The following is a 25,621-nucleotide window of genomic DNA, read 5'->3' on the forward strand; positions in this document are numbered from 1 at the left end:
AGTGGTGCTTAAAGCTCTGTTATCAGGAGAAAAATATTGCCGGTTAATTGTAGAGTACGTTTATGGTCTGGAATTTCTGCATTGTACTAACAAGAATTGGTTTTACAAGCCTTCTTTATTGAATGATCCACCAAAGTCCTCAACAATACCATTCTCTACAATAACAAATACCATACCATCGATTAGCTCCAGAGAGTTTACACGTTTCCGCAAGAAAAAGACCGAAAACTAACCATTTCATGCTCGTTATCATCGGTGAGTATCGTTTCGACCCATTTCTGAATGTTTGACCAAACCCACCCCATCACTGTCAGTGGAAATGCTGCTAGCTAGATATGGAAAATGGCTAGTTTAGCAAAACACTAATGGTTGGAAGATAGGGAGTACTAAATAAACCAAAACACGGAAAAAAATCCGGAATTTGTCGATCGACGGTGGCGCCGCAAGTGTCAAATGCGGTTTAACCTTGAACTTCAAAAGATAATTTTTTTTTATTTGAAATGACCGTTAATTTTAGGAATAAAACAATGTTTATTAGTTTTAAAAATGCTCAATTTGACAATTTAATTTTTTCCGTGCCCTCGATTCAGTGACCAATTGATGACCTGGGAGAAATAGCCGGGTGAGAATGAATGTATCGAATTGAAATGTCAGACTAGAGGCCAACGAGGAGAAATTGAATTCAGACTGTGTAAAGAACGATCCAGCTGTCGTCGTTCCGCTATTGCCTGATGGTCATTCGTTGATAACGATGGAAAGGTTGGACAGGGTTGATTGATGAAGGGCTCTTTAATTTGAATGTTTGGTGTTCGTAGATTTTTCGAGAGTTTTGCAAGGAAATTGTTTTAAAAAGATTCAAGAATCATCAAAAGCTGTAAACTTTTGTCACACTATCCCCACAAGGCAAAGAAAACACACCTGCTATAATGCACCCCTTAAAACCCATCAAACAACAAAAACATAATTCCAAAGTACACACCTTCCCAGACCATATCAACACAGGTGTGTACCAGCTGATGAAAATTTTCATTATAGATAGCAAACACGTGCACCTTTTCTCTCTTCGAGGTGGGTAAAGGTGTAAAAAGTGTAACGGAAGGAAATCGATTAACCGCCCCCAAACAAAACTGTTGAACGCGTTTCGCTCGTAGAAACGCTCCGGTTAAGCGTTTGTGAAGCGGAACTTTGTAATAATTACTGTTAAAGCGTTCAGATTTGAGAATTTTGAGGGGTATTTGCAGGCAACGAACAAAAAACATTAAAAAAAGGTTGACGGCAGATTTGATGCTCCACTTTTTTAAGGGGATAAGGGAAAATCTCCACGGTATCCACAAGTAAGTTTCGCTTGGAGTTGGACGATGCAAAAGAAGCCCATAATTTGAGGTTACGTAATTCGCGGAAACGCCACCAGCTGTAGTTTCGTTTCCCGCGATACAATGTTGCAACCCGCAGAACTTTTCCACGCGATGTTTACTTAGGGGAGCTGGGGGTAAGACGGCCAGGCGGGGTAAGACGGCCACCCCACTGTTTTACTAAGTATACTAATGAATATTACTAAAATGTTTAGCAATACTGTTCCTCATGCTAAATAATGCATATGGAGTCACCTTTGCCAAAAATATTGTTTGAAATAGTATAAAAATAGCTCAAAATAAACAAATAATTTTTGAACTTGAAACTGGATGTAATTTTCATGAATTACAACTTAGGCATTTTGTTAGATAACAATATGTTTTCCTGTCTTCAAATATTTTTTCATGTTAAATTGAAGTTTTCCCTAGATTATGTCCCTCGAAAAAGTTTAGAAAATGCGATGAGCTATTTACAAAAATTGTTTAAAAAAATTTATTTGGGGGCAAGACGGCCACCTCCTCCGGGGTAAGACGGCCACCCGTAATTTGTAGATTTTAATTGATATAGGTTATATTTTTGACGGTTTTGACTATTATGACATATTTGTAGATAAGGAAAAGCATTTTCAATAAAACTATCCATTTTTAATCAAAATGCTGTTAACTACCGTTTCGACAACATTCTTTACTGTGATATAGCAAAACTCATTGAATAGTATGAAATCCTATCAAACTTTTCATAAAAATCGCTAATTTAATATTGTTTACATAATTTTGATTTACTTATTCTAATCAAAATACACAAACTAATTATTTTGCATCAAATTGTGTTTGTTTTGTAGTAAAATTCACAGTTTTTCATAAAATGTGGTCGCAATAATATGAAATTCACTGAGCCAAAATATGAAAATTTTTAAACAGCATTTTTCTTCACATTTGAAACCTGATTTTTCAACCAAAATAGTTATGATGTTCAGAGAAGTCTGTTCAACCAACCTTGTAGGAATTTGGGTGGATTTAGCAACGTTATTAAGTTGATTTATAGCACTGGCCGTCTTACCCCACATGGGTGGCCGTCTTACCCCGCGTATTTCATATATATACGATTTCAATTATTTTTTTAAAATTCCTGAAAAGTATTGAAAATTGGTTTTTAGACTAACTAATTTATGTCATTTCTATAATGGACTAGTAGTAGAACAATATGTACGTAATTTGAGATCAAAATAATCTGTTGTGTAAATTTTATTAGACTTCTCCCTTAGGGTGGCCGTCTTACCCCCATCTCCCCTACCTATTAACTGTGTGTGCAATCTTCGAGTCTCCTAGTCAAAGTTGAGTCGCCCCCGAAGCTATGCCAGGCAGGCTGTAATTAATCACAAACATGCAATCGCGGTCGTCGCAAAGTTCTTTGACTTTTGCCAACTATTTCCAGAACAACTCTAGAAAGAGTTACTGTAAGTTATGCGGAGGAAGTATTTTAATTACAGTTAAAGCCGGCTTATCAATCCAAGCAGGCCGCGACGTCCAATTGTGCCGTGCTGGTTGATGTCACACTGGGGTGAGGACACCCCGAAAAAAAAACAAACAAAGAACAAACCTATTAAACTGACCATTAGTCGCGACGGCCCGGGAACAAGACATCAAGGCATGCTACGATGACCCAGACGCAATAGTTTATCATCGACCTGCAGGGGTGGAGCATGCCAAATTGCACACTCTGTCCAACTAACTCTGTGTGTATGTTTTTTCGCCAGCCTGCTTGGATCATCGTTGTTGGCACTGGACCAAACAAGCGGAACCGCCGCCGCCGCGACCTGCTTGCTGCGGTATCCCAGTAGGCCTTGGAAGAGGTACGGTTAGACTCCGGTTGTTTGACAGAGTCGCATTCAAAACACACGGAAAATAGTCAATTCTCGAAATCGTAAACGGTGTTCATGAATTTGAGAACCACGTTTAGGGATAAATTCCTTCGTGGTTCTTAAATTCATGAACACAATTCACGATTACGGGAATTGATTTTATTCTGTGTAGGACGTAAAATTGATGTAAACCCGCAGCTCTTCAAAATGACGAACTGTGCCTTTTTGCCTTTTTACGCAAAAAAACGTGTGTTTGAAGACGTTATTTGACAGCTGTCAAACCACCGGGGACCCACTGTACTCAACTCCAGGGAGCCAAGGGGCAGGTTGATGCAGCCGCGTGCAGGTAATATATCTCATTTGAGAGCATTTTATGGCGATAAAGAAAGACGTTAGAAACGACGACGAGCAGTGAGATGAAATTGAAAAATAGATAAATAAACTATTGTGGGTAAGAAAGCGCAACTCTGACCGAAAACCAGCGAGAACAGCCCAACTTGATGGAGAGCCCAACTCCGCGCCGGTTACCCTAGCAACGGCAGCGCCTCACGGGCACCGCCTACTCCGACGTCGGCGAAGAATTTATGTGCAGTTGTGCAGCTCGGTGAAATGGTGCGTTCGGTAAGTTGGGAAAGCTAAGGCAAAGAAAGGCGCGCGCCGTATAATGGGCCGCTTGAGGCCGCTCGCGGTGGTCCTAAGGATCTACCAGGGCCAGATAATCCGGCCCCCAGGATTTATGGATTTGTAGAAGCTCGTTGGGGGACGGGACTGATGGGGTCGAAAGGTATTTATTACCGCGCAAATGGGGAAGCATTTTGGGATTGATACCGCGCCGAGCATGTTTTCCATAAATTTCGCAGCAAATTGAGCGGTTGTTAAGCTGGGAGCGATTTCGTTGCCGGAAATAGACATTACGGCGGACTTGGTTGATCGTGATCTACCATTTCTTATGAATGCTTGGAGCCCTAATGAGTACTTAGTGTGTTATCCAGTTTTTGGAAGGAAAAAAATCTTGTTTGGAAACGGTGATTTTAACAAATTGCAGACTGGACTACGTCATATGGAAGTGAGAATTTCTCTAGCTCAGGTTGCCTAGGAATTGAGAATTGGAAAACTAATTCCACTTACGAAGATTCTTTATCTCAACCACGCACCGGTGGTAAGAATTCGGAAGACAAGAAGGGTTGACAACCCACCTGTTTAAGAGAACAAGGGAAATTCTCCAACCATATCAAAGTCTCTCTACGGTGTGATGAGTGCTGAAACACTGCACCAAAAATGTTCCATTTCGTCTCCGGAATTACACGAAACTATGAATCCCTCTGTACTAACTGAGAGCCCCTTTAATGGACCTTCATTTTCCGCCCTATTTAGCGTGAATTTATAATGATTTATGGAGCTCCCCACTGCAAATCCCTTTCGCGCCCCATGTATTCATTCACGTTCTCGGTTGTCATCGGTGAATGAGAGAGACCGAGATAAATGTAAATGTGTGTGTGTGATGGAAATCATAATCATCATCATCATCTCGTGCTCGATTGTGGTGCATCAGCTCACCGCATAAAGCATAGACGATTGTTGATGAAGATATGTTGGGTGTTTCGATCGTACAAAAGATAGACCCATGAATGAATGGCTCAATGAATGGTTGGGGATGTTTTCTTTTGTTGGGCGAGTATTTTTGGTTCACTGAGCTGGAAGACTCGTTAACAACTATCCATTGGCGCTTTCTGCACTTCTTTTATTACATAAAGAAGCAGAAGTGAGATATTGTTGCCTTAATTAATGAAATAATTGACCTGATTTTTGTCTCTCAACTTTGAACCGAAAAGTTACAACGATTAATCAAAGCGTTTCCCACACCCCGATTCGAAATAAAATTGCCATTAGTTATGGGGTCGTCCATTTATCACCGACTCAAAACGCCACCACACAGAGTTTAGAATCGATTATCACACCGCGTCACATCGTATTCTTCAAAATCCCAAATTTCCCACCAGAAATCGGCGCCCCTAACGGCACCCCAAATCTGCGTCTGATCCAGACACCACGTGTGCGTGAGAAACCTCCACGTTTTGCGTGCAAGTAATTCTTCGAGGTCGAGTCGGAAATATTTGTCAACAATTAAAGTACAGCTAGACTGGAGCGACGACGTCCAGACACGGCCACCTAATTTCGTCCGGCTGTCTGTCTGGATGCTGGTCGAGCCCTCCGAACGCAATTACCCTGCTTTTCGAGGTGATTATTCTGACGGCAAGCGGTCCAAAGTGTGAATCTTTCACTCTCTTTCGTGGCCACATGGACGCATCAAGCCGAAAAGTGGCCACTTTTTCAATGGGTTCCTGGTTGATTCCCATCGTTTTACAGCTTTTTAATGCCTTTATCGATGGAGAGCACTGTTGAATGCTCGGAAATGATGAATGATTAGCAATAGGAGGGTTTGAAACGAATCAAGTAGGCCTTGCCATTGGAATTCGAGGCAATAAATGAATCCTCTCTGCCGTTAACTTTACACAGTAGGCCTAGTCACTCTGATATTTTGAGGAACGTGGAGGTTTGACGTTTCGAAAACTACGTTTTTTGGTGTCTGACCTTAAATATAATCTTTTACAAGCAGTGACATATATCCAAACTTTTCACTCCTCCAACAAACGTCAAATCAGTGCAAACATGGGATGATGCATGATATGTTTACTTTTTTTCGGTACCCTCCGCAAACGTCAAACCATATAAAATTATTGCCTGATCTTTTCTGGGAGAGATCCAGAATAGATCCGGCAGCAATTTGTATTGATTTGACGTTTACTGAGGGTGCCGACAATTTTGCTTTGCTGGCGAAGTTCAAACAATGAAAACAAATCACCTCGTCATGAAAACAATAACAAACTTTTTTTAGTTTGTTGACCATTCTTTGATCCTTTTTTTTTGTGTTGTGTTATGGATATCCAGGAAACAACCCTTTTTTCGAATTTGACATGCACTAACTCGGAATACAACAAAAAAAAGCTAAATAATGACAATTATCAAAGTAGGCTCCCCTTCAAATCCTTGACATGTGACGAGGCTCTTTTCCGCTTTCGCGGCTTACTATGAGCGTTGTTTGGGTTGAAAACAAACCATACACGTTGAAGTAACCATGGAAAACAACCCACATACTTTGTTTTTCTTAAAAGGGTAGCAAACATAGTTGTAATTTTCATTGGGCATTTCCTGGAATGTGTTGATTTTGGGTTGAGAAACCAAAAGCTATTTTCGAACGGTCAAAGGTCGAAATCAAATTTTCATCAACGTTCTCTCAACCATGAGAAACAATCGAACTGAATCGTCACGACATTGTCCCACCAATCCACTCGAAAAAACACAAATACTCGAAACGACCGCGTTGCGGGGCGTTAGAAATGAAATATGTAATAACCGGACCCAAAAACCAAAACAAACCCGGCCAAAAATAGGCACACCGCCGTCGGTCGTCACCCCGATCGATATTTGGCCCTGGCCCGTGAATGTCAAGCGCCGAAAGCCTTATTTTTCTGTTCTTTGTTTTGATGCTCGGAACTCCAGCAGGCCATGCCAGGTGCGAACCCGCGAGCGCAAGGTGAACTTGGATCTGAGGGTGAAGAATATGAATGAAAGCGATTTTGAGTGATTCAAAGGACCCTCTCTTCGAGATGTACGAAAAAGCTTACTTTTTGGAGAACCCGGGATATCCGCTATCCCATCCAGTAGGTCTAGACCTGCGGCGGAGAAGTTGATTGATGGATTTTCCTCGTTGATTGGGTCGATTTTTTTACTTGAAAGCGAACAAGAGGGGGAAAGCTTTCTGTTCTGAAAGTAATCCAAACATTTGCCAGCGCAGAGGCGATGATGATGGTGAAGAGGACTAATTTTCCCAATGTTGGCGTCAAAAGTTGAATAAAAATCAGTATTCTTGATTTGATGCTACTTCTTTGGTCGAAAGAATCAAGTAAGCGTTGATTTTGGATCAAAGAAAACGTTTAACGCTTTGAAAAGTGTTCCAAGTTTTTGGAATTTTTGGTGTAAACAAAGAATCGCTTTGCTTGAAGACGGTGATTTCAGCGAATTGCAGACTGGATTTCACCATGTATAAGCGCTCCAGGGACAAGAAATTGGATTGGAAAGACGGGAAGAGTTAATGATCCACTTTTTTAAGGGGATAAGAGAAAATTTCCACTGTATCCACACATAAGTTTTTCTTGGAGTTGGACGATTTGTGGGAAGGCATAGATTGAATGTCAAAAATGCTCGGTTTGGGTGTAAACAAAAAAAAACAGCAGTGCCTCCTTGGATTGCAACAAAACTGCAACACACTTGACTGCGCGCGAATGTAAATAAACCTTCATTAAATTCGACATTCACGCCACAACCACAACCAACAGAGGCATATAATCTGGCCAGGGAGAAACGTGATGTCGACGAGCGAATTACCACTCCCGACCAACAACCTCCAGGGCAGATTCTGACACTCTTCCATAAATCATGTTCCCATCCCATACACACTGGGTGTATCAGTTTCAGAGATGCACTCGCTGCAGGGTGCTTGATTGCAGCTATAATCGAGGACCTGTTTGCAGTTTAAAAATAGAGTATTAAAAATAGAGTTCTCTATTTTTAACGGCGTCTCGTACTCGGCTTAACGTATTTCAATTAAACCTCCAACAGTACTCATCAATCCTTGCCACATCAACCGTCGTCAATGATCCTTCAGAAGATGCGAGCACTATTAATTACAACCCAGCAGAGTTCCTATGGACATGGAGATACCACCCGGTGCTTAGAGCGGAAGGACCATAATTAAGGCCCTCATCAATGCCGTCTCAACGGCCCTTTTGTGGCGTGTAAAAAATATTTATTTGCACAAAAGTGTCAGTTTAACGATGTGCTGCATCACGCACTATGATTTCCTACCTCTTCGGCCAAGACTAATCACCTGCATCATCAGCATTCAGCCAAGATCGCACCTCTACGGTAGCGAAACCCGTTCTGACCCGTTTTGTCAGTGTTGCACAATAGATCAAGTCCAAACATGCCCGCGGTAACCCTCGATCGATCATCGCGGCTTTACGTCATCAAGATCGCGCGAGCGATCTCCAAGAAGTCGGACCTTAATCGCTGACAATCCTTGACGGCGTGGACCTTTATTGTCATAAAATTGTTGTTTACATTCGCGCGGGGTCCCGCTTCTCCATTGTGTGACCCTTAACAACGGTGAAATTGTCCGCGCCCAGACCTGTTCAGAACCGTTCTTTCGTCGGACAATACAAAGCAAACGCAACACAGTAGGCCATGACGGATTGCTTGTTGGTCAGTGTTGCCAGCCAGCCAGTGTGACTCAGCGCAAATATGAAACGTCCGCAGACACAATGGTGTACGAGGAATTCGATGCAAATAGAGCGACGAAAGTCGCGGTTTTTCTTGATGTCAGAACGTAGAAACGAGTTCGTTGACCAGCCCAAGATCTTCTGCCTGAGAGGAGTGGCAATTCTTCGGCCAGAATCGGCCTTCAGCATGGACGCGAGAGAGTATAATTGCCGCTGCGTGACGCCGTAATTGCCAAAGAATGCAAAGTGTTCCTCGGTCCCGCAGCGAATCTTGCAAATACGCGAAATTGCCGGAATAGTTGACCGTGACAGCGCGCTAACCTCTGGCCCAGACTACTTTGTTGCGCAGTTGCATCACCGCGGAGATGTCACAGCGTGTCACGTTTTAACATTTACCGAATGTCATATGTCACATGGCTTCGCTTTACGGTGCCGAAGATTTACGAACGGTTGCTAAGATCAAGGAAACGTCAGAGAGACTCCTTAACCGCAGCAAAGTAGGCTCGAAATGGCACATCTTGTGATGCAACATCGCGTCACCGCCAACTATGTTTACGATGATTGTGGCTTGTTACGTCGTTGCACCATCTTTTTGGAAGATGAGCTCGACGATGATCTCATTTCAAGGTACATAATACAAAACAATTGAACATCAAAATCCAAGAACCGTTCCAAATCCACGACCCTGACCCCAGAGCTCCGAAATCCCCAAGTTCATTACACTAAAACCCAAAACAACAAAAACTGGCTAAACTTCACTCGGAATTCCATTTCAAAAACCCAACCAAGACACGTCATAACAGCAGGCAGAAGCCGACACCCCGTATCGAATCCATTTCACGTCTAATGAATAGCAGGCTGCGTCGGCGCCGATGCCCCCGAGGGCATCCATCGTAGCAGGCACTGCCACAGTCTGGAGGGACTGCGCTCACGTGAACGCCCAGCAGTTGAGTCCGTCTGTCTGCCTGCTGCAGAAGCCTGCTTCGATAAATAATGCTCCGGCATTTTTATTGACCACGTCTGCATTCAAGGCCACCGCGCGCTGATTGCAAGGTTGCTTGGATCCTGAAGGAACTCCTCCTCCCTCCGGTCGTCGAATTTATGCTCACGTCTTGCGAGACTTTCCGTCTCGTCTAGCTCGTTTTTTGTAATTCAATTTAATTTAATTTAATTCAATATCCGCGCGCGTGAACGAGCCTGAACTCCACGAGGTCTCTCTCTCTCTGTCTCGAGTTGGCACCGATCCGGCCTCAACTGTTGATCCTCCGACTCTGGAGAGCATATTTACCGCGTGGAAATTTATGACCCTTACATGCTCGGGCCAACAGCATCCAGTACAAACGGGCAATTGCATCTGGGGCAGGGCAGAAGCTCGGGCTCAGAAATTGAATTAACTGAAGGCGCGTTCAGCGCAGCAGGGCCAGTAACCTTGCAATTCATCGCCAGGAACTGCCCCTCCTGATTCTTTTTTTTTTCGTTGTGTGGTTTGTTATTATTGCGCAGACTGGGATGAATGCCAGAATAGGATGTTAACCCTCGGCTGTGTGAGATTTGATATCGTTGATATTCGTGACTAGACATCCACCAACATTTGGTTAACTTTGAGGAGATTCTGTTCCAATAATTTCTCTGAGCCTTCGGAAACTGATATTTTAGTTTAACTTTTAATGAATTTTGTTGCATCTCTTGTTTGTCCATAACGTCATGATTCGAATTCCCGGACGCTTCGAAACCCGGACACTTCAACTTGTTTATCAATTATTTTGATATAAGTTCGCATTATGAATGTCAAAACTGTGTTATTTGATGAATTCTAACATCAACTTTCATTTAAAGTTTGTTTGAACGCTGTAGTTAATGCCAAAACAATTAAATAAAATAAAATTATAAGTTTACCAAAAATGCGAAACATTTCAACAGAAATATTTCATAGGCGTCCGAAGCACCGGGAAGGCAAAGCAGTAATTTATGTTTTTGATTTTCTTAAATTCTAGCCATTTTTTATAAAAACTATCGATTGTTTTGATGCACGGAACAAAATCCGACCGGCGGATCCGAAAAAATCATGCGACGAATTCGTAAACATTGCTCGTTTTCGACTTCATCGAGAATGTTTCCGATTCTGGAAAAAATGTTTTCGATAGCGGAAGAAATTGCTTCCAAAATCGAAAGCGCTTTGTTGCCGACCCATTTGAGAGTGTACCGTGCCGCAGCCAACGCGTTACGAACTGTCAAAATCAGTCGCAAAGAAGGAAAACAACAAAAAATCTGTCTCGCGTTGATGTTTTTTTCGACTTTGCCGCCTCGATTTCGGTTCATCAAAATACGTCTCGCTTCCCGAACCGTGCCCGCTAACTGCCATCATCCTACTCCGTGACCGGATCCGGTCAATCTTCGGTTTTCTGCAGTGGCCCATCCGCCGGGAATAAAAACGTTCCGTTGCTCCATGGGGACCGCCGCGGCCACCTCCGCTGCTGGTACCTACGGTAATGCCGGCCAACGTAAAAAAACGGTACCTGGAATGGACATTCACAAGGAGTACAAAAAGGTAAGCTGCCGGAACCAAGAGAAACTTATCAAGCAGCCAACATCTGCCATCTCCGAAAAGCTGGAACCTAGTTTGGTTCAGTCGGGCTAGTTCCATTACAAAGCGAATAAAAATCATTCAAAATTTCTTTGCAGCCTCCCTTTTCGGTTCATTCTCCCGGCCATCGAACCACTCAGGAAACTCCGATCCGCCGAACCAAGCCGGCTACTCAACATCACCCGGTTGTATGACAACGACGAGCGAGATAGCGATAGCGAGAAGTCGGCCACAACGGGAAGAATCCGCCGTTCACCTCCCGGAAGTAGACCAGGAGCTGTAAAATCAGTGAGAAGAAAGTTGAGAGGATCGCGTGGGCAAATAACAACGGTTCCGATCATTTTTGGGAAAGCTGGCAGGACTGGCGGGTAAGTTCATGATTATTGTGAAAATGGCGAAATTAAATCTCAAAGAAATTCTCTACAGTTTCGCAAAACGAACAGCCTTCGGGTGTGATATTATATTCCCAGAAAAGTATCAGTGTGGTGTACAAAAAGTTGTTAAAGTTCATACAAAATAGCTTTTTTTTTCTTTAAATCTAAAAAAAATATTAAAAATTTTAACACTTCATGAATTTTTAAAATATTCGCAGTTTAAAATGTTTTGAAAACTAAACAACTTACTAAACGGCAAATGCAATAAACTTCAGTGAGTTATGAAACTTTAAAAAATATGAAATAAAAAAATAACAAAATAGAAAAAAATAATCATTCCTTCTTCAAAATATTTGAGAAATAAAAAAATAAAAACGTTAAAAAAAAAGAATTTTTCACATTTTTTATACCGTCATAAGAAGTGAGATTGGGTCATAGAAGTTTCAGCATATTGGATGATCCATTGTCACCCCTGATGATAGTATTTTATAAATATAATAAAAAAAATGTTTGAATAGATTTTTTCTTTTAATTAAAAATCAATAAATCTCAAAAAATTACGAAAAAACTGAAAAGAATAATTCAAGACTTTTTATATTAGGTCCTATAAACAGATGAACCACAATGGCTTATAGGACCTTTTCAAAGAAAACTCTGGAATTTTAGCAATTCTATTTTGGAACAGCAATTTTGCTTTGAAACAAATGTGTTGCAAATATTTTTCAATTGTTTTTTAATTGCTAGAATTTCCATAAATTTTAAAATTACTCAATCTTACAATTTTTTTTAAATTTTTAAAAATTCTAAAAATTCTAAAAATTCTAAAAATTCTAAAAATTCTAAAAATTCTAAAAATTCTAAAAATTCTAAAAATTCTAAAAATTCTAAAAATTCTTAAAATTCTAAAAATTCTAAAAATTCTAAAAATTCTAAAAATTCTAAAAATTCTATTTTCTAAATTTAAAAAAAAATTCTAAAATTCTAATATTCAAAAATTCTAAAATTCAAAAATTCTAAAATTCAAAAATTCTAAAATTCCAAAATTCAAAAATTCATTTTTTTCAGAATTTTTAGAATTTATAGATTTTTTAGAATTTTTGGAATATTTAGAATTTTTAGAATTTTTAGAATTTTTAGAATTTTTAGAATTTTTAGAATTTTTAGAATTTTTAGAACTTTTAGAATTTTTAGAATTTTTAGAATTTTTAGAATTTTTAGAATTTTAGAATTTTAGAATTTTAGAATTTTAGAATTTTTAGAATTTTTAGAATTTTCAGAATTTTCAGAATTTTTAGAATTTTTAGAATTTTTAGAATTTTTAGAATTTTTAGAATTTTTAGAATTTTTAGAATTTTTAGAATTTTTAGAATTTTTAGAATTTTTGGAATTTTTAGAATTTTTAGAATTATTAGAATTTTTAGAATTTTTAGAATTTTTAGAATTTTTGAATTAATCCTATTTTTTTTTAATTTTTCGATTTTTTCATGTGTCAAGGACAAAAATTTAAACTTAATTTTGTGTTCTCTTTCGCAGTCTACGCCTCACGAAGCGTGAATGCTGCCAGCAAGTTGTCCAAAGCTGGGGCTCGGCTGACTGTCGCTCCGCTCAAGTCGGTTCTCGAGGTGAAAGTCGGAAATGGAAACGCGATCGGCGGTCGTGGCGCAGTGCTTGGGCGCCTTCGTTGCCCTGGTGAGGCATCAGATGCTCCAGAGTCAAGCATGAACCTGAGTCCGCACCAGGACCTTTCCCGAAGGCATGGAGAGGAAAACAGCCAAAACCTCCAAAACGAGGAGAACTTCCGGCGTTTTGCGAATCTGCTAAGGGGAAGTGCCAGCTTGGAACTGAATCCGGCGCCGGAAATCATCTAGGTCGCAAGCCCAAGCGCGCTGGAATGGTCTCAGCAGCACCTCTATCCGGGTGGCTCCGCTGCCGACGTCACCGAGTACGAGAAGGACCTGGGCAAGGCGGGGAATCATCCGTACATCAACGAGTTCACGGCGGCCACGCTTCCGTCTCTTCCTACTGCCAGCATCGGAACTCACGTCACGGGGAGCAACGTGCCAACGGCAACGATGGCGCTCAGCAGAACCCAGCTGCACCACGGACATCGAGGCCATCAGACAAATCGACTCATTCGAATCGTCACCGTATTTTTACAAAGTCAAGAAAAAACAACACAACTGATAGAAATAAAATTTCGTACTACACACACCACTTTTGATCCTGTTTAGAAATATAAACAAATAAATGAAAATTAAATGAGCGCTTCTTCTTCTTATTTCCAACTGAACTTCGAGTAGCAACGGTCAATTCAAAAAGGTAAATATTGAAGTGGCTGCGTTCTGCGTGCTTTTGGCGAGGTGGGCGTTACTGCGTTACGTTTGCGATATCGAAAATCATCGTTTGCGATATTGGAAGCAATGTTTCCTGCTGACGGGTGCAAACCGAGATTTGCGATTTTTAGAGCAAATCGAAAGCAAAGTTTCCGATTCCGCAAACCGGATTTTTTTCCGTGTGTAAACAGCTTACTTGAGACCTAAAGAATGCCATTCACTAACATTTCAGTCCAAATTTGTGCGATTTATAAGCAAAATCGAGTGTCCGGAATTCGAAGCTAAAGTGTCCGGATTTCGAATCAGCTTTTATCAGTGTCCGGGATTCGAAGCACAACAAGTCATTTTAATTTTCATATTCTGATGAAAAAATGTTAGAAAAGACATATTTTGCATGCATTCTCTTAAAACTGACTATTTATATTAAATCCTGATGATATTTCTACATTTCCAACTTATTACATGATTTTTTGCCAGCTATAACAAAAATAATATGGTACTAAGTGTCCGGATTTCGAATCATGACGTTACAAGACTTCATACAATTTCAGAAAAAGTCTTTGCAAAAATGCTATAAAGTTTATTGATACTAAAAGACTGACACACTTTGGTCCAATTTTTTTCATTCATTGTTGCCAATTTCCTGAAAAAAACACAATTTTTGAAATGATCAACAGATGATCAAAATGGCCAAAATGACCGAAATTACCAAATTACTGAAATGACCAAAATAACAAAATTGACCAAAATGATCAAATGATCAAAATGATCTAAATGATCAAAATGATCAAAATGATCAAAATGATCAAAATGATCAAAATGATCAAAATGATCAAAATGATCAAAATGATCAAAATGATCAAAATGATCAAAATTATCAAAATGATCAAAATGATCAAAATGATCAAAATGATCAAAATGATCAAAATGATCAAAATGATCAAAATGATCAAAATGATCAAAATGATCAAAATGATCAAAATGATCAAAATGATCAAAATGATCAAAATGATCAAAATGATCATAATGATCAAAATTATCAAAACGATCAAAATGATCAAAATGATCAAAATGATCAAAATGATCAAAATGATCAAAATGATCAAAATGATCAAAATGATCAAAATGATCAAAATGATCAAAATGATCAAAATGATCAAAATGATCAAAATGATCAAAATGATCATAATGATCAAAATGATCAACATTATCAAAATGATCAACATTATCAAAACGATCAAAATGGCCGAAATACCACAAATGACCAAAATGATAGAAATGACCAAAATGATCAAAATGACAAAAAAATACCAAAATGAACCGAAATGACCAAAATTACCAAAATGACTAAAATGAGTAAAATGACCAAAAATAGCCTAAATGTCCAAAATGGCACAAATGATCAAAATGACCAAAAATGATCAAAATGAACAACATTGCCGAATAACCAAAATGATAGAAATAACCAAAATTATCGAAAGGACCAAAATGACCAAAATGATCAAAATGAACAAAATTAACAAAATGATTAAAATGTCCAAATGACGGAATGACCAAAATGGCCAAAATGACCATTTTTCAAAAACAGTTTTATAAGTCCCCCAGAATTTCTTATCATTGATTGGTTGACCAATTGAATTCACCAAATCTTTCCCCTCCAAATTTTTATAGTGAAAACAATTTTCGAACAAAAAAACAAATTAAAAAATTATCCATTCGTTTAGGTTCATTTTTTATTGGTTTAATCAAAGTTGTCGTTAGATCTTCATTTTGTTATTTTTTTTCACTTGGAGGTAAATTTGAAGGGACTAGTAATTATTTCAGCTTAGAGCGGTAATTTAAAGGGTATCCTTACACCACCCAAAAATAATATTTTTTTTTGTGAAATTGACCGATCTCTTGAAAAAAAAAATTATGTTTAAAATTTTCAAATCAACCCTTACATTTGACAAGGTTGAAAATAAATATGTTGAGCCTTTGAATATTTTGAGTCTGATTTGAAAATTTTATGTCACTTAATTTTTCCACGTTTTTTTGAAAGTATGAACTATTTGTGACCAACTTATGCCATAGCTTAAAAAAAGTCAATTTCTGTCATCCTAACTTATCCAAAAATGAGATTTTTTTAAATATTTTATTTTTGCATATATATTTTTTCTAAGAAGCCCTAAATAATACCTGCAACATTGCCAAAGACATCTTATTTTTAAAGAAAATAAGTTTTGAAATATAGATTGTTGATTTATGTATATATGGAGAGCTGCCAAAATCGTAAGGAGCTTGTATAGAAGAAACAATGATGCAAAATGTCTTCTTTGGTCATGGAAAAGGAACGCACAAAGTTTCATTCAAAAAAAAATATTTTTTTAAAAAAAGGTTATTTTGAGAGAATAGTGTTGCTTCTAATTGAATCTTTCTAGATTAAAAATTGAAAATTCTGTCAAAAAATCCAAGGGTTATTCTTAGGGTCCTTGTGCAGCGCGAAAAGGAGCGATCTTTCCCAGATTTCTTTTTTGCTTCCCTCGCAAAACGAATTGCGATGCACTGCGTACCCGGTCATTATGTTTGGCGCAATAAAATAATGAGACCACAACAGTTCAGGAGGCCGCAAATGTGTCCCATGTGCATTTCCACACCATAACAAGTTGAGACGGTTATGCGATTAAGGGGGAGCAGCAGCCCTCTAACAAGTGCGAAATTTATGTATTGCTGATTGTGGCGTGATTATAGAGGGCACACCATTACGAGCCTCATTTGCTCGAGGGTTTATTGTTCGGTTGGAAGGAAGTTCCTGGAATTATATTTCTTTTTTCGTTGAATGCTAACTGTGTTTGGGAGAGAGCAGCAAAAACCTACCTTATCAACAGATTGACGTCGGTTGTGGATCTGGAATTGAAAGATGAAAAATGCATGCATTAGTCTAAAAGCAAAGCAAAAAAAACGGGAAACATCTTAGGGACCATCCATAAACCACGTGGACACTTTTTTGGGAATCTGTTACCCCCCCCCCCCCCTCGTGGACAATTGTCCATACAAAAAAAAACTTTTTTGTATGGATCGTGGACAATCGCCATACCCCCTAAAGTGTCCACGTGGTTTATGGATGGTCCCTTAACTTATGCAACTGCACATAGACGCCCTTGCTTCCTCTCGTTCAAACTATTAAAAAACCGCCTTGGTTTCGCCAGAACGGGAAACGAATCGCTCATTTGAGGTACATAAAAGAGTTGAGTTTCTTCTGCATCATAAAACCTACCGCAGACACTGTGAGTTGTCGGTTCTGCTTCATTGAAGCCGGGGCGAAACAGGCGAAAAAAAACATTCCGACAATCCATTTGAAATCTTTCTTTTTGCCGAAACCACCACCACCCTCGAAAAAGTCGAGAATTTGAATGCGAGACTTTTTGGCAGCCCCATACGGTTTTAGGGGAAAATTTTTATTCGTTTTCAGAGAGAAAAAAAAAACGCCGTTTGGCACGTGAATAAATTCGAATCTGAAAGTGTGTTTGATCAATTCTGCTGATTAATTCAGTGGAACTCTCGGGCAAAAAAGCGACTTCGACATTCGAGTGCCTCCCCCCTCGGCCTTTGGCAACGTATCGGAAACTGTTTCGACATGACCGCCTGGAGGGCGTATAAAAAGTCGAAACCAGATCGGCCTGACAGTGTCCGTATAGAGTACTGCCGGTTAGAGGGGGTTTGTCGCATGCAGACCTTTTTTGAACACCTTCTGGCAATGTTTTGATTTATAGGTTATTCTTTCACCAACATCTAAAAAACAAATCAAAACCTGAACAAAATGACCACCCCCAGTTCACAAACGTCTAAACAAACTGCCCCCGAGAGCATTCAGCAAACATCCTTCCTGAATAGACGACTAAAACTGCAGTTTTTGGTCCCGCACCTACCCTCCAAAGGAATAGTAGGCGGGGTGGTGTCACACCATATGCAACTGACCCAATTTCGCCGCTGGCCAAGAAATCAAAGTAGGCCGCCGCAGTATACCTGCCAACTCAAAACAACTAAAACGCTGCGCTAGTGTGTGACGACGGCCTACCGCGATCTGCAAAACAACCCCCTCCCTTGGGGAGAGTGGATCGAAGTGGGTAGGGGGTGGTCGTTTAATTAAGATACGATTCGCACATTTGGAAATTGGCCAAAAGTTTCCGCTGGTGCGGCTGGGTGGTAAATGGGGTGAAAGGGTTTTGGCAAAGGACTTTCAATCGGCCCCAGGGGAAAGATTTGGCTTTTTGAAAGTGGGGGTTGTGTTTTGGAGCCCGTTTCAAAATCGGTTTTATCGGTCGTTGGGGCTGCACTTGGGTGGTGCTCAGGGAGGGGGAATCATCCGCAGGTGATATTGCTGAAAATTGCAATCAAATTGTCTTCTTTAGAATTTTACTTTCTAGGGTATGAAAGGTTTTTGAAGAAAAATGAGTTGAATCATTAACACCTAAACTCCCAAGCTTGTATGGAAATTCCCCCTTTTCCTTGAGCTTCGAACTTTTACTAGATTGTCAATTATTTTTCTCTCGTATTAAATTAAAAAAAACACTACTTGAAGTTGCTACAAACTCAATTTGAAAGCACGAAAAACGAAAAAAAAAACACAAAATCTTTAATTAGCTGAACAATTTTCACAACCGTATAAAAACATTTCTTAATAAAAACATCGAATTCAAATTCTGCGAACCCATTTAAGTCAAATTGGAATGGTTGATATATTGCAAATCATATAGAAAAATTCGAAAAAATACGTGATATGTGTGACAAATTCAGTATCTTACCAAAACACTTGAATAAATTGAAAATCCATTAAAAATTTCACTTCTTTTGATACCTGTTTTGCGAATAATAGTAGTTTATGCAACAAGTTGCAAAAAGAGGATTTTTTCAGCACGAGTCGTACATTTATCCAACGAGGTTCACCGAGTTGGATAAATACGAAGAGTGCTGGAAAAATCAGGTTTTGCAACGAGTTCCATACGACATTTTTTGCAATTCCGAAAAACACCCATTGAGTGAAATTTAAAGTCGAATTTTCATGTATTTTGTCAATAAATCGTTTAAATCAAAAAATGTTGAAAAGTGTTACATTTCGAAACAAGTGCTGAAAAGTTCAACTTTTCAGCACCCATTGCAGTGCTGAAAAGTAGAACTTTTCAGCATTTATTTTGAAAAGTGTTGCTATTCGATTTTGTAATTTTTGGTACAGAAAAGTAGGCTATTTGTCGTTCAAGATTGACAGGAAAAGTAAGTAGTTTCACGACTGAATTGCAAAAAGAAAATTTCAGTATTTTCGAAAAAATACGGTATTTTGTGAAAATCTGAGAATTTTTCAAAAAAAAATCTCATGAGGTGAAAATGCATACAAAATTTCGCTTCGTTTGGTACCCAGGTTGCAAATTATACAAATTTAAGCGTTTTCGAAAAATTCGTTTATTTTGTGAAAATTTGTGAATTCTACAAAAAGACTCTAATTAGGTGAAAATACATGCAAAATTTTGCTAAGTTTGACACTTATTTCGCAAACCATAAAAAGTTTTTTTTTTTTCAAAAATACGATATTTTGTGAAAATTCAAATGTGTTTTCAAAAAAGTACGGTATTTTGTGAAAATTAAAGTAATTTACAAAAAAAAACTCTAATAAAGGGAAAAGGCATACGAAACTTTGTTTCATTTGATACCCATATTGTATGTTATGAAAATTTTAGAATTTTCAAAAAGTACGGTATTTTGTGAAAATTTGAGTATTTTCCAAACAAATCTAATGAAGTGATAATGCATACAATATTTCGCTTAGTTTGCTACCCATTTTGCAAATTATGAAAATTTTTATGTTTTCAAAAAAGTATGGTATTTTGTGAAAATTTAAGTATTTTACAAAAAAACTTTAATAAAGGGAAAATGCATACCAAAATATCCTTTTTTTGATACCAATACCGCAAATTATAAAAATTTGAGTATTTTCTGAAAATACGGTATTTGTGAAAATTTTAGCATTTTCCAGCAAAAACCTCTGATATAGTGAAAAGGCACACAAAATTTCGCATCGTTCAATATTCATATTTTAAATATTATGAAAAATTGAAGTATTTTTAAAATATAAAGTATTTGTGTTTTTTAAGTATTTATACTTTCAAAAAGTAATATTTGATTACAAATTCAATTCTTCAACCAAAAAAGATTTCTAATTTTTTTCGATGGTTCACATTTTTTAAGTTCTAAGCTTGGCCAAAAAGAAAAATTTGACGTTTTGGTTCACAAAAAAAAACATACACAAAAAATTAAAAAAAATATAAATTATAAAAGAAAGACAAAATTCATCTCATGTACTTTTTTCTGAATAGTTAAGATCAAAATCTACAACTTTGCAATGATACCAAAACAATCGAAAATTTGCGTTACATTAGAATGAATAAAAAGAACAAAAAAAACTCATAGAAGAAAGTTTAAAATAGTTTTGAAACCTCTGAAAAAAAAAAAAACGTAAGACCGTAATATTTCATTAAATGTGCTCTCCAAATCTACAAAACTCAACTTTTCATCCGGGACAAAAAAACAATAAAATAAATCGTGCTGTTAGTAAGTTTACAGGAAAATTTTTAAAGTGTGGCAATATTCTAAAATTTTAGAGAACAGACAACTACAAAAACATAACATAATTTAAAAAAGCTTTTGTAAACAAGAATTCACAATTGGCTGCCGTAATGTAAATAAAAAAAAAAAATCCTGTTTTTTGTCATTTTTTGATAATTATGTTTCCATTTAATACGGTATGTCCACGCACGTAATATTAAAAAGTCAAAAAGCAGCACTAAAGTGTTCATACCAAACCCCGCAAACTGAACTAGCATGACAGCTGTGAAAGTTTCACTCCATGTTACCGGCTACATCTCTCTTTTTAATTTTTTGATAACGTATTTATTCTCACATCAAGTTCGACATCCACACTGCACCAGTTCACAGCAGCGGGTCGCATACAACAGAGCAGAGCGCCTTAATAAAACACCGCCCATTGCGCCCCCAATAAACCAACATCATAATTAACAAAACACTTCACACACGACGGGAAACCTCCAAGACAAAACCGCAATAACAACAGCAGCTCTAACGAATAGAACGTGCCCCAAAAAACGCGAGTTCCGTTCCGTATTGCCCGTACGACGACGAGGGGCCTCAATCAATTTCTCACCACCACCACCACCACGGGCCTCCCCTTAAGTTGATTGACTAATCCGGCAGTCTAATAGCCGCCGCCGCCGCCACCACGTGCATTTCCTGCCCGGCTTCCTCCCCTACAAAACCTAACCTAACCTAACGAGAGCGCGCGGGGCAACAAAGCAAGCCTCGCCGACGACGACCAACGCCTTCTCTGATTGATTCAGCCTTCGCCGCTGCATGAGTACCCGGCCCCGGTACTCATTGTTTGCGCTGATGAGTGCGGATTTCAGCTGTCAAATTCGGCGTGCTCTATTTGACGCGGGCGCAATTACAGGAAGTGCCCGGATTTGCTAACCCACTCCTCGCAGAAATGTGATTGAGGTCTGCTGCGACGTGACGTTTGTCGGGTTTTGCCGGGGGTTTGCCGAATTAATGACTTAATTTGATTGCGCCGTGCGGATCATTTCCTCGACGGCCTCGAGTGAATTCTTTCACTTTCGTTCCGCGGAAGCTCGTCAAAGCTTGATGAAACGAGACGACGACGTGATGATTTAATAAGCCATGATATCTCCGGCTTTTTATCTCATTCGTCAAGTGGTCAACCATAAATCCGCGCAGAGTCGACCAAATTACTAGCGTTGGTCGGTTTCAACGGGGTTCCACCAAACCTGCATTGTTTTCCGTAATGGTATGCAAATGTCCGCATATCCGCACCTCGTGGCTACTTGGATGGGTTTACCTGGTCAACCTGGCAACCAAAGTCAGCAGCGGCCTTCTTTGGCCCAAGAGATTAAAGCCATGCAAAACCTGTGCAAATTTAACTCAGTGTGTGTTGTGCATTGTATTGTTGAATGCGGAAAGATTGCAGCATCTCCCAGACGACAAGTGTGCACGGTGATGACGATACCCAGTCAGGCAGCCAACGGCGGCTTGAGCTAAGGTTAGTCTCGTGAAAGGTCACAGCGTTATCCCGGTGCATTGTGGTGAGGTTGGCACGGTGGGAAATGTCAACACGTGGTTCGTAAGAAGATTGGCACGATTTCGGTATTGACGGAAAACGATTGATAAGTGATCCAAGGAGGCCAAGGGCTTGAATACAACTTGAATAAAGATTTTTGTATTTTTGTACGATGATTTGCCTAGCTCTTGTTCAATGTCTAGGTGAGGCCAGACAATGTCCAATGACCTCGGAACATGACAAACAAGTTTACTATTGATTATACTTTTCCATAATTTGTTTGCCGGCCTACGATAAAATGTTGAAATTTTGGTGAAAACGCATCCACAATAAATTTATTTAAAAATATGAACTTTTTGAGTGTTCTATATCAACTTGAACACATTCTACTCATTGTTAAGCTCTACCACCGACTTTTAACTCAACTCTGGGCCACCACTAGACTATATCCCTCTGACACTGAGCCCACTACATTTTCGGTGTCAACTCTCGGCCGTCTCGACGTTTCGGTTTACACTCTTCCTCTTCCGTACAATAAATATCACCACGTGCTCAAGCATAACATGACTTTTCTCCCTACTCAGAGCTGACTCTCGCGTTGACGGCGACGATGTTGATGCGAATTTGATGCTCGTTTGATATGCAAATCAGCCTTCTGCTTCTACACGCTTTGGGTGAAGTGATGCTGCGATGCTCTGCACCTAGGGTGCATTATTGTGTGAGCCAGTCTCTGGGGACAGGTGTATGACTGTGCCAAGACCTACTCCCTTTTCTGCTACGCCAGAGCTTGACACGTTGAAGGTGCACGTTCCGTCAGGAATGCTAGGGTGAAGGTCGCTACTTTTGGCTTATCTTCAGCAGAAGTTCCCGAAAATTTTGAGCTTTCAACAAAACATCTTTGTACCATACCGTGTCCTAACTTTATGCGATTACGAATTGATGTTCTCTCGCGTTGAGTGCACATAAACGGATTAAAAGTTCGTTAGCTAAAATGGTGCAACATAGCTAAACACGTTTTCAAGGGGAGCGTTGACTAATGACGTGACTTCGTTAAGGCTCCACCCGCCTTCGTGCCTCGTTTTATGATTTAACGACTTTGACCGAGTTTTAATTAATTTTGTAGGGGTCACTTCGTCACAAATTGCATTTTCATGAAGCTTAGGTCCTTAAAGGTCCAAATAGGACAAACTTTTAGGTCATAGCAAAAATTGCCGGATTCCACCTGAAATTTCACTTCCGGGTCAGCAGAACATTCAGGAATTCGACCTTGTTCGCGGTATGACCCACATTTTCGACGAACGCCCACCCCAGTATTGCGTCAAATGTCAGACGAACGGTGTGGAATTAATGCAAATTTGGCGCCAAAAGTGTGTACGGATCATGGTCAACCGTCGCCCACCTTTCAATCATACGAGACCGAAAGTTTCAAATTTCAATTCACGAACGCCGTTCGAAGCGTTACGACCTTTTCAAACGTTACCCCCGTATGATGCAAGCCGCCACCCATTTGGATCGGTGAACAACCGGTTTTTTTTTTATTCTGCAAACAAACAGAAACGTTTGTATTCAATCGCTTTGGGTTGTTTTTGTTGTGTTGCCTTTTTTTTATTTCTTGTTTTTCCACATATTTTTTCATTTTGTGTTGTGAAACGGGGAGTGGGCCACACCGACGACGTTGGCGATAGTGGTGGATCTGGGCCAGTAGACGGTCTGGATCGCGGCAGCTACCACTAGCGATGGTCACCTCACCTCCCTCCCCCAATCGATCGAAAGTGCGAGGAGGGTTTTGGAAGCAAGGGGAAAATGGGTATAAGTGACGATTTCCGCATAACGTTAACACCTCGTGCGTCATTTGGTGGGCGGGCACGGAGGGAGAAAGATTGTTTGTTGTGGAATTTCATTATTTGACAACTAAATTTATTAAGATTTATGCAGAGAATATCAAAAGTTCTGTTAAAATAAAATCTTATTTTCAATACACTAAGCACTTATTTGTATTGATTTCGTGATTTTTTTCGATCTCATTTTAAAAATACAGTTTGCTGTATAATTTTAAAAAAATACGTCGTGTTGAAAATCGTAACTTTTCTGTATTTTTCCACTTCCAATTTAAAAATCTCATTCAAGGATGACTAGAAACACATATTTGAGCTAGATATTCAATTTTTTTTATTGAAAAATTATGCATTTTTCAATAAAAAAAAAATACAGCAATAAACAGTTTCGATTTTTATCATAGAAAATCGAACCAAATGTTTTTATCTGCAGCCAACAGAAAATCTTTACAGACGATCGATTTGAATTTTGAAAATCTGTATCTTTTAAAGGTTTTTTTTATGATCGATTTAATTTCTTCAAAAAAGTTTAAGGTTCATGGATTTAAAAAAAATTGAACACGCTAAAAATAAATTGTCGATTTTTTTCTCACAAAAAAAATCTGTTTCTTAAAATTCGTGTAATTGAATTTTTGAGAGTATTTGATATGGACAGAAAACTCGCAACTTTTGTGCCAGAAAAGTATGAACAAAAATTTTGTAGCCGAGTCACGATTTTTTGAAAAAATGTGTTTTTATGAAAAATATTAATCTTACTTTTTCTTTGCAAATATTTTTCAAAGTTTACGTCGCACTCCACCCCACTCCCCAACCTCTTTCTTAAGGCCGATGCAAATATTCAAAAAAGTTTTTGTCCCTCGGCCCTGGCCGAGGTCAAGGGGAGGGCAAAAAAATAAAAAAATATAAAAATTTAAATAACAAGCCATAGTCTTCAAATTTAAATGAAAAAAGTGTTTTAAAATGCATTTTACACTAGTTCAGTTGTTTTGCAGTTTTCAAAAATCTTAGATCTGACAAAAATAAAAATTGTATCGAAAAAAAAGATTTTGCATCGAAAATTTTCGAAAAAAAATATGATTTTTTAATAAACCCAAACATGCTAAAAATGATTTTAAACGCAGAAGAATGTATTTTAATTTGTTTTAAGCTGGTTGCACTTGAATTTTCATTGAAATTTTGAAGTTTATTGTAAAAATATTTTTTTTGCCCCCTGATTTTTCGGGCCAATTTTGAAGGGGGGGGGGGGGGTGACAAAAACTTTTAAAAATATTTGTACCAGCCTAATCAGTCCGAAAAATGGGGGGGCAAACTTTATTTTTCAACTTTTAATTTTTAATGGCGCAGGGGTAGCGGCTTCGGCTGCCGATCCCGATGATGCTATGAGACGCGGGTTCGATTCCCGCCTTATCCACTGAGCTTCTATCGGATGGTGAAGTAAAACGTCGGTCCCGGTTTCTCCTGTCTCGTCAGAGGCGCTGGAGCAGAAATCCCACGTTAGAGGAAGGCCATGCCCCGGGGGGCGTAGTGCCAATAGTTTCGTTTTTAATGGAAATAGGATTCTACTGAACTAAAACAATTTGAAATGCATTTTCCTGCAATTAAAATTATATTTAGCATGTTTGGAATCGAAATCCGTTGTACAGAACTGCAAAAAGTTTTTTTTTTCAGAGAAAAAAACGTCAATACTTCGATATTTTGAAAACTAATGATTGCAAAACAAGTGGGTTTGTTAATACCATGGCTCTTAATTCATTCCATTCAAGGTAAAAAAAATATTCTGAGTACATTGTATAACATATGTTACTGTATTAAAACAAATTTTC

At 38.8% G+C, this 25,621-nt stretch overlaps 2 protein-coding genes across 4 annotated transcripts in view; one reads left to right on the forward strand and one right to left on the reverse strand.

Moving 5' to 3' along the window:
- Window positions 1-25,621, reverse strand: part of LOC6035746 (beta-1,4-glucuronyltransferase 1) — a 146,715-nt gene that overhangs the window by 84,174 nt on the left and 36,920 nt on the right. For all 3 annotated transcript variants that reach the window (XM_038257234.1, XM_038257233.1, XM_038257235.1), the window contains one exon: window positions 16,701-16,730. The gene's annotated coding sequence lies outside the window, so the exon portion shown is untranslated. The remainder of the gene's footprint in view (window positions 1-16,700; window positions 16,731-25,621) is intronic.
- Window positions 10,788-23,668, forward strand: LOC119766509. Its single transcript, XM_038251098.1, has 5 exons — window positions 10,788-11,101; window positions 11,236-11,505; window positions 13,045-13,120; window positions 13,380-13,658; window positions 23,621-23,668. The coding sequence occupies exons 1-5, from the start codon at window positions 11,043-11,045 to the stop codon at window positions 23,666-23,668; spliced, it is 732 nt and encodes a 243-aa protein (XP_038107026.1). The 5' UTR covers window positions 10,788-11,042.

This window comes from Culex quinquefasciatus, chromosome 2 (genome assembly GCF_015732765.1).
Source record: "Culex quinquefasciatus strain JHB chromosome 2, VPISU_Cqui_1.0_pri_paternal, whole genome shotgun sequence".
In the NCBI taxonomy this organism is placed as follows: Eukaryota; Metazoa; Arthropoda; class Insecta; order Diptera; family Culicidae; genus Culex; species Culex quinquefasciatus.

Bases quoted from the DNA above. Each gene is read 5' to 3' on its own strand.
- LOC119766509 (XM_038251098.1), top strand. From the start codon at position 11,043: ATGCCGGCCAACGTAAAAAAACGGTACCTGGAATGGACATTCACAAGG. The intron at 13,121-13,379 runs GTCGGTTCTCGA...GAAATCATCTAG, and splicing joins CTGACTGTCGCTCCGCTCAA to GTCGCAAGCCCAAGCGCGCT. The intron at 13,659-23,620 runs GTATTTTTACAA...TGAAACGGGGAG, and splicing joins GACTCATTCGAATCGTCACC to TGGGCCACACCGACGACGTT.